Source organism: Trachurus trachurus, assembly GCF_905171665.1.
Source record: "Trachurus trachurus genome assembly, chromosome: 7".
Taxonomy (NCBI): Eukaryota; Metazoa; Chordata; class Actinopteri; order Carangiformes; family Carangidae; genus Trachurus; species Trachurus trachurus.
The window spans coordinates 18,489,990-18,499,639 of NC_139901.1; the positions used below are offsets into that span (position 1 = coordinate 18,489,990).

The 9,650-nt window shown below is 45.7% G+C and overlaps 1 protein-coding gene across 1 annotated transcript in view; it reads right to left on the minus strand.

Moving 5' to 3' along the window:
- cpne5a (copine Va) overlaps positions 1–5,065 on the minus strand; it is a gene marked incomplete at its 3' end in the record, with an annotated part of 75,116 nt that extends 70,051 nt beyond the window's left edge. The window contains exon 1 of the mRNA XM_083976245.1: positions 4,950–5,065. Coding sequence (XP_083832371.1) covers positions 4,950–5,059 — 110 coding nt within the window. The 5' untranslated portion in view covers positions 5,060–5,065. The remainder of the gene's footprint in view (positions 1–4,949) is intronic.
- Positions 5,066–9,650: the final 4,585 nt, after the last annotated feature.

Below are 9,650 nucleotides of genomic sequence, written 5' to 3' on the forward strand. Positions count from 1 at the left end.
TGACAATGAGTAGCTTGTTTAGCCCTTTGGCTGAGACTGTCAACAAGTGTGAGACCCTCAGCATATGCAACCTAATGTAGTGAAATCGTCACTGAGAAACGTGTCACACTTTGAAAAGATCTGCCACCGGCTCCCACATTCCTCGACAAATTATGATCTTCAGGTCAAATATCCCCGATGCAGACATCGACTAACACACTCTGCTGACCCTTAAGGTGCTTTGAGAGTAGAGACAAAAGCAGCTTGATACCTCTGAGCCAAGAGGGACAGCTCTGATTTCTTTTTGCTACACCCCGCTCTTGACTTTTCCTGTCAGTCCAATCAACACTCTCAGATGACACAGGCAACATGTAGAGTGTTTATGAACCACTGGCATGGGACCACAAATGTGTTTCCATGGGATCCCCTTCTGCTGTCATACATCCCAAATGAGAATATATTAATAACACTGACACCACCACAAGCCAAGTGTCTGGGATCCAAACTCATTTTCACTGTGTCAGGGGTTCATGCATAATCATCTGCTTCATTGGCTTGTGAGACTCGCCTGCTGCAATCTTAACATCCCCAAAATTGGAAGAGAGAGAAAAAAATCTGCCACCCCTTGGTACCCTCGTGTCTCTCAGCCTCGATCCCCAACACAGATGCGACACATCACTCACAGACATGAGCCATCCCACAAGATAAAAGCTGCGAGCTCGCCTCAGGTCAGTCTTAACCCAGAACTCGATATGAAAAGAGCAGCACAGTAGAAACACTGCAAATTGAAATTTCTCTCCTATTCAGAGCGACTTTTATTAATATTTTATGTTCTTGCACAATGCGAACTAGTTCGGTTGAACTTTGCTGTCTGCCAGAGCCAAACAAAAGGATGTTTCAACCAGAAAAACTAGGTCACACTGTTTCACTGAATGGGAAACCGAGACTCAATGTGATCAACAGCTATACAACAGCTATTAACACGACGACAACAGCAGCAAAGTTACAAAGGCATAACAATGCACTCGAATAGCGAATAACTACACAGACTGAATCCAAATTGCTCTGCTCAAGCAATTGTTTTTGACAGATTGAGCAGCGATGCCACACATCCTAATCGTTCTGATCATTTCATTACACCGCCACCTCCGGTGCGAGGACCGCCTCAGGAACGGTTAACATCGAGAGGCACGCCACAAGTTTTCAGACTGACCTCGGGGGAACAGCAATCACTGACCCCGTGCACCAGTGATCCTCTCGTGTGAGCATCTATCACAGGATGGTGGCAGTCATGTGACCCCTTGTGTGTTTCACCAGGTAATGAATCCCTCGAGAGCAGAGTGGCCTGGCGGGGTTGGACACCCACCCCCACCGCTGCTCCCCAGCTATGGACCGCATTGATTGGATGCAGTGCCACTCCAACCAATATATCACATCAAATGAGTGGTTACAGCAAGCTCTGAGGCAACGACAAGCAGGAGGAGGGGGATGGACAAGAAGCAGAGTCTTCGTCCTGATGAAACAGGCGATGGGGGCTGATTAAAGTTCGATGTTCAAGCTGTCAGGTGGGAGGCTGCGCACAGTGGAAGAGAGGGTGGCTTTGAGCAGCATTTTCTTTTTTAATAGCTACATGTGGTGTGTTTTGATGACATGTTTCAAAAGACCAATGCATATTTACAATATTCCCTGTGTGTTGATCTGTTTTTAAATTGGAATAAAATAAAAATTGAAGCTGCATCTTTGTTCCCGGTGGTTTTCTCGAACATCAATGTGTCTCATGTACTTACAATGATAGAATGTCCAATCTGGGCTTTTCATCAAATCAATCTGCTCTTTTCTTTGCTCTCACTCTTCTCTGGATGGTAACTATCTAAAATATGAGATGTCAACAAGCAATCTGTCAGAAGCAAGAAATCCTTTTTCCCCTCGCTCTTTTCTGATAAGGGTTGTAAACCTTTGTCAGGCTTATCAGCGTGATTCTCTTCCCTCATTCTGGTCACATACTGTAGACACGTTACAGTACAGTAAAATGTGCGTTTACAAATCATTGCTGACATCCCGCACATGGATCTGTACAGTGATGTGCCAAAGAGAAACAGAAAAAAAAAACATCTATTCATTAAATGAAAATCCATGTGTCAAGCCTTTGAGGGCTTTGTGGTTTCTGTCTATGGGCACATTTTCTCAACATTCATTACTAAAAGTGTGCTTCACAGTGGAACCACAGAGCTGAAGCCCCACGTTCCCTGAAGTCATTGAACATGGGAACTCTGAGACGATCTGGTAAGCCGAGATAGAAAGGGCACATTGCACAATCCACCAAGATTCACATTTACTACTTTGCTCATAATTAAAGCATGATGTTGCAAACCGCATTGACAACTTATGAAATATTCATCAGAGCTACTCAAGTATTAACTAACGAACACACTCTTTGCAGCCATATAAGAGGTGGGCTCACGCCTCTAAAAGCACCAAGGGGACCACTGGCTATGACCCTCAGAAGTACATCGACTGTCATGCGTTGGGAAAGGCAGACATAGGAATAGAGGCCACTTAAGTTTGAAGAGCCATCTTACTGCTGAGTGTAGCTCTTGCTGCCAAGAAGCAGATGCTGTGGGCTCGTGCTCACTGGGTGACCTGTGAGCAAAACCAATCAGAACCATAGACAGGGAACAATGTGCTCTCACAGCGGTATGCACTTGTTTTGATAAGGGGTGTCTGCTTCAGTCCCTTCAGTTTGTCAGGGGGCTTGCTGCAATATCGGCAGAGGGTTACAGTATGAGAATGCCTGTAGGGCTGCATGCCGCAATTCACTTCCATGTGCGCTGTATTCTCCGAGCTTTCAGGCTTACTAAATCAATTACACAGAGTTGTGGAGCCTGTGCATCTCACCCACATGACACCCATTGTTTCTGCTTACTCCAATTGGATGGAACAAATAGACACTTGCTGAAAAGTGGGAGGAATAGGTGCATGGCTGTGTCTCTCATCGGTGTTGAATTGTCCAGTACTTCATCTTTGAAGTGGTCCACGGAGGTTAGACATGAGCTACTGTGGCAATCTCCAAAAGTCACAAGGAAGAGCAGATAGGACCTGAAGTCATCTGAAACAGGCAACGTTTCCAAGGCCCAGTGAGTGCAGGGATGCATTTTTATTGTCTACCAAACGGTGTCCTCGAGCAAGTCTTTGTTTGGAGAGACATTAATGACAAACAAGGGAGCTGCAGATCAACAGTGCCTGGGGGCATCAACACGGAGCCCAGCTTAAAGTATGAAGGTCTGAGGGAAAAAGCAACAACAACAGCGTGTACCAGGAGGGAAATAACACGAGTCCAGCTGCGACTCTCAAAAACACCCCACAGTGGATAAAACGCACACACAACCTGAGCTCCATATACCAACCTGATGTACAACCTTGCCACACACACCCACCCACTCTTGCCTCTTTTTTTTTTTTTTACATAGAATCCGATTGAAAACCAATGTAGGGGTTAAAACTGCTCATCTTCGTTAAATAGTCGTCCACCCTCCTGTGCTGCACCATCCGTCTCCACCTGTCCACTTCATAAAGGTTAACAGACTTGTTTTGAAATATGACTAATTAAGTAACATCCAAAATGGGTTATAAGGTCGCCTGCGTGGCAACACCAATGCTGGATTTGTTGAACAATGCCACAAATTTTAAGTTAATGATGAAGCCGTGTTTTCAAGAAGATACACAATCAATCAGACCCCCCCCCCCTCCCCCCCCTCCAAAAAAAAAAAAATTGAGTGACTGAGATTTCAAGAGGAATGCAGATGAGAGGGAGCAAAACATGGCGGCAGGGTGTTTGGCTGCTAAATTTCCAGTCTGGGGCCCTTATGTACATTTATTTTCTGAAATCGCTACAGGATCAGTTTCAGCAGCATTGCACATGGGAATGCATCATTTACATGCATATAACACTGCCAGGAGGTGCAAAGAGCTGAACACTGTGGATTAGAGCAGGACGACACACAACTGGGGAGGCCATGGAAACACAAATTAACACCAATTTCCATGATAAACTGTCATTATAACTGCACCAACTGTACTTGCCGACCTATACTCTCTAAAGCCAGTGTGTTGCAGCAGCATACTGTACAGTATACAGTGACACAGTGACTCTACCTGCAGCCGGCGCTGCCCCACCCTTTCCAGCCGAAGCACTTGCCATCTCCGTGGTTTTTGCTGGTTTATGGGGGCAGGGGGATTCAGTTCAGCGCCAATGGACGAGGAGGGAGGAAACTATTTGGTGCTATAACTGTGGTCCTCACTTTGCTGCAATAAAACTAGTGACGTTTTCGGAGCCTCGCAAGCGGCTGCAGAGCTCCACACATGACACGCTGCCTCGAGGGGACACCTCACAGGCACGCCAGCTCCACGACGGTCGATAGGCTCCTGTGGCACGCGACGTTGCGCGCGCGCAAAATGCACAAACACAGCGAGATAGACCCACGAGACTCTGCCGGGGATAGGGGGTCTATCTATACGGGCACCAAAGCATCGATCTCCATCATAAATCGGACAAAAATAAACGTGCAAAAGTTTAGCCACTGTCGGACTTGCAGCGTATTGTCTGTAAAATGCCGCCCATTACTGGAAAGGTAATTCATTCTAAGTGCATTTATAATCTAAAATTATAACAGAAGTTGTTGTTTTAATTAGACAATAATGAGGTGTAGGCTATGCGTCTTTGCAGCAAGCAAAACCCACACAGCGATGTCAATCTACCTTTCATAAAGTTTTTTTTTCACAGAGCCGTGGTTCTTTTTCATATGAAAATGACAATACATCGCTGTGCTGCTTTTAAAACTAGAATATTTAATTATCCCACACCTTTGCCTACTCTTTTCAAGTCCAGTCCTCCTACGGCAGAACGCACCCAAAGCGCACGGAGCTTCCCAACCCCTGACGCAGTCACAGCAGCAGCCGCGGAGTGGACTCACCTGCAGGACACGGTGATCTCCACTTTGGTAGCCGGGATGCTCCCACTGATGGAGTCGAAGTCTCGGACTGTCGCCGTTGCCTCCACTTTGTCCATAACGTCTCCCTCCATGTGTGCAGGCGAGAGACCCAGGGCAACTCCCCTGACCCGCGGTGAGTCCCTCTAACAGCTGGAGAGCCGAAGGTGGAGAGCAGGAGCGGCGAGCGGCGGCAGCGGTGCGGTAAGGTCCAGGCAAACCTCCTAAGTGCTGTCCATCTGACGGCCAACAGCATGGAAAGTTTAACGGCAGGCGGCAACGGCGGGGCGAGTGGTGTGACTGAAGTGGGATCACATGCCAGGACGCAGCATCACCGCCAGCCCCGCTGCTGTTTGCCAGGCGGAGAAGAAGACTGAGCTCTTCTGCCAGAGGAGCGTTTGAAAAGTAAAAGCTGTGAACTGAACTCCACCCCCCTGTCTGCATTCCCCCACATGCTGTGCTGCGACTGACACTCGTTGCAGATTCAAGCTATTGATCTGTGGCTGGATGGATCGTTACCTCGGTGGTCTAAATTGGTTTTAAAAGCCTCTAAGAGAAAATAAATAAGCACAGAATATATGGCCTTCATTTGTGTTTTACTCCCATCTTTGTTTTAGGATGACAGATGAAAACAGGTTAATTATTTTTTTTTGGACTGAGATCGAACCAGTTATTACCAGTCCAATTTTCCTTTCTCGCTGTTTTGGTTTAGGAGAGCACCGCCTCAAATTAACGTCAAAATGAAATGTTCAAGCTGAACCTTTAGGTCACACGTAACGGATGAATAGTTTATCTTCACCTAGTGTTAAAATGACATCAGTTCCCTCAGAGCCACCAGCCTCTTATTACTAATTGAAAGGCTGCTTGATGCTCTTTCAGCATCTGGACAGCTCCTCAAACTCCTACAGCTTCAGTCTCAGCCTCCTTCCTCTGTGTTGTTTTATTTTTTTCTGGCCAATAAAAAGTGACGTTTGTTTGTTGTTTTTTTCCCCTGTGCAGCACACACACACACACACACACACACACACCTACTGTCATCACTGGGAGGCTGTGTTCTCCCTGGGGAGCCCCATCTCTGATTTATCATTTTCCTGATTGAACACCCTGCTGAAATGTTGAAGAATTCAACCAGACAAACACATAATTCAAAGGGATCTGCTGTGGACATGCATACAGAGCGTGTGTGTGTGTGTGTGTGTGTGTGTGTGTGTGTGTGTGTGTGTGTGTGTGTGTGTGTGTGTGTGTGTGTGTGTGTGTGTGTGTGTGTGTGTGTGTGATGGTGAGGGAGAGAGAGAGAGAGAGAGAGAGAGTGCAAGCAAGCAAGATTGCAGGGGGAGTTACTACCATCACTCACCACAACCAACTACCGGTAATCTCTAAGGAGAGCATCACTGGGCAGAGTGATTGTTTCTCGCTTGCAAAACGCTTTTTAAGAAATCACTCTCACTCACTCCCCCATGTCCCCAGCAGCCATTCACACCGCCATCAGTGGCAAACAGTCACCCACCTCTCACCTGGAAATGGCTAACCTCTTTTTTTTTTTCTTTTGCTCAAATACACTGAGCTGCCCCAGTTTGTAACATTATATACGTTACAGGCAAAGAGTGAAAACTCATGCAGCTATGGAAACTGCAGCTATATGGACCATGCAGCAGGGGATCCATCATTCTCCAGACGTCATTTCTTAGCAGCATTGAGCGTTGTGGGAGGTCTGTCCACAGTGGGAGCGCTGTGTGCTATAGCTACAATTATACACCTGGGAGTGAGACCCGGGCTGATTGGGCTGCACATTTTTGGACACGGCACCACCAGAGTGCGGCTTCATCGTTAGTCATGTTCACTCGGTAATTAGGCCTGGCTGTGGCCCTCCGTTGGGTTGATTTTTAAGCTCCCTTCGATGCACTGTTCCCAGCCGCCTGCTGAGAGTTCTCCGCTGTTCCCACCCGCAGCCGCCCCACTTCCTACAGCTCTGGCAGGAGTGTAATTACGCCTATATGAACACTCGCTGCAGGGAGGGTGTGTGTGTGTGTGTGTGTGTGTGTGTGTGTGTGTGTGTGTGTGTCCTCAGCATCCGAAGGGGGAGGAGGCCAGATGACAGGCTACAAGCTCCAACATGACTGGTGGTCTGCAATGAAGAATCGTCTTCAGCAACAAGCACAAAGGTTTTAAGTAAAGTATTGAACTATATGTTTTATTTTTAACTCTGTGCAGCCCTACACAGCAATGCAGGGGGAGAGGCTGAGCATTTTCCCCCACTACATTTATCTTACAGCAAAAAATGTACAAGTTCACTGTTTAAAGGGATACTTCACCCAAAATCGATAATTCACCAATTATCTACTCACCGTCATGCCAAGGAAGGGTTTGGAGAAGGAGTCATCAAAACGCTTTTGGAGTTCCAGGGGGGGTCCGGCTGGCAACGGATTTTCATATAATGGTGGCAGATAGAGTTCACTTTTGAATCATCCAAAATACACACTATGAAACACCCAAATACCTCCATACTGCTCGTCCGTACTGACCCAAGTGTCCTGAAGCCGCGACATGAAAAAGTTGTTCGGAAAAAATTAATTTGATCTCTGTTTTTAGCCTTGTTGTAGCAGTAGCTGCCAGTGGCTGCGCGAGATTTGCTGCGAGATGTTCATCCGTGTTTACATCATACATCCAATGGTTTACAATGATGAATAAACATCTCACAGCAAATCTCACACATGCACACAAACATCAACAGAGCCACTTGGAGCTACTGCTACAACAAGGCTAAAAACAGACATCCATTTTTTTTTCTGAACAACTTTTTCACGTCGCAGCTTCAGGACACTTGGGTCAGTACAGATGAGCAGCATGGAGGTATTTGGATGTTTCATAGTGTGTGTTTTGGACGACGATTCAAAACTGAGCATTATCTGCCGCCATTCTATGAAAATCTGTTGCCAGCCGGACCTCCCCTGGAACTCCTAAAGCGTTTTGATGACTCTGACACTTCTCCAAACCCTTCCTTGGCATGACGGTGAGTAGAAAATTGGTGAACTATTGATTTTGGTTGAAGTATCCCTTTAAGATGTGTGTTTGGAATCGTAATTTGTTCCTGATAAGGGATTTTTAGCAAAAAATAAAAAATAAACATTCAGCTTCCTTTGTAAAAATATGTCCACCATACTGTATTCTGCCACACTGAAACATCCAGAATCTATTTCACAAGTTTAACTGCTGGACACGAGATGTTTCCTACTTCACTGAAAGTCTAATGTTGTTTAGACAAACTGGTGCAAGATGCAAACTGAATTGAAAGTCACCAGCAGAACAAATCAAAGCCGGGCTGAGGGGCTGGGCACATGATCAGGCCCATTAAACCCGTCGCTTTACAACAGCGGGGTTTACGAGCATCACTACATTTTTGAGACACACTCACACTGTTCAAAGCATTGACGATTAGCGGTTCTGCCCAATATCACGGGGGTGTGGCCTGATTCCTCAAACATAATTCTTCATACCGAGTCGCATAGCTCACTCGGTAGAGCAGGCGCCCCATAAACAGGCATCAGACCTGGGTTTGATTCCACCAGGTGGCCCCTTTGCTGCGTGTCATTCTCCATCTCTTTCCCCATTTCCAGTTTCTCTCTCGCTGTGCCGTCAAAATAAAGGTATAAAAAAACAATAAAAATCCTACTCACTTTAACAGGCCCATGTGGATCCTGGCCCGGAAGATTACCGCCCTCCCAGTCCCCCCTGAAGCCTCGCCCCGGCTGGGAATGACCTCCAACCTCTCATGGGTACCCTACATACTGCTATACCAGCCACAACATTAAAGAGGAACTATGTAAATCTGGTCGCTTTTCCACTGTTTCGCTAAGCCTCCTCCTGGCCATGTGCATTTGTTTACGACAAAGCCCGTGAGAAATCAAGAGTGGTAGATAATGTTATATACTATATCTGATGTTACAACATGTATATTTGAGTAGTTTAATCTGTCATAAACAAGAAATTGCAGATTACTGCGTGTGTTTGTGTCTGTTGAACCATCACAATTACTCCAAAGCTGTTTAATTAAGGTAAAAGAAATGTAGCATAGTTAAGCTACGAATCCTGCATAGTTCCTCTTTAAAGGAATGGTTTGACATTTTGTGAAGTTTACATATTTGTTGTCTTGCCCAGAGTTAAGCAAGGAGAGATCACTGCGCTCTCATGGTGAGTCTAACGCTAACAACAGCAAACAGTTGGCAAAGCTTAACTTACAATAAAGACTGGAAACTGCCAGCTGGGCTCTGTCTGAGGGAAACAACATCTGCCTTCAGACAACTAAAACTAAAACTAATCACTAATGAAAACACTTCAGTAGAACTTTACTGCTATTTTCCTGTTGTGTTGCTGTTTCATTTCCATAAATATGTGTACTGTAACTCAAATACCAGTAACACAGAGAGACAAGAAAACATCACAACAAGCAGCAGCCAAAACCACACCTCTCAGATTGAAGAAAGATAACGGTATGTTCAAAATGAACTACTACAAACAAGATGTCGTTGACCTATTACCTGCTAATTTAAAGAGACATTGTGTAGCTTCTCTTGTCTATTCACAAAATCGTTTATTTTGTTCAAAGGTATGTGTTTCATTAATCAGTAATTACCCCCATCAACAAACTGAAGTGTTCTGGTAAGCTTTGAATTTGCCATAGAGCAGGTA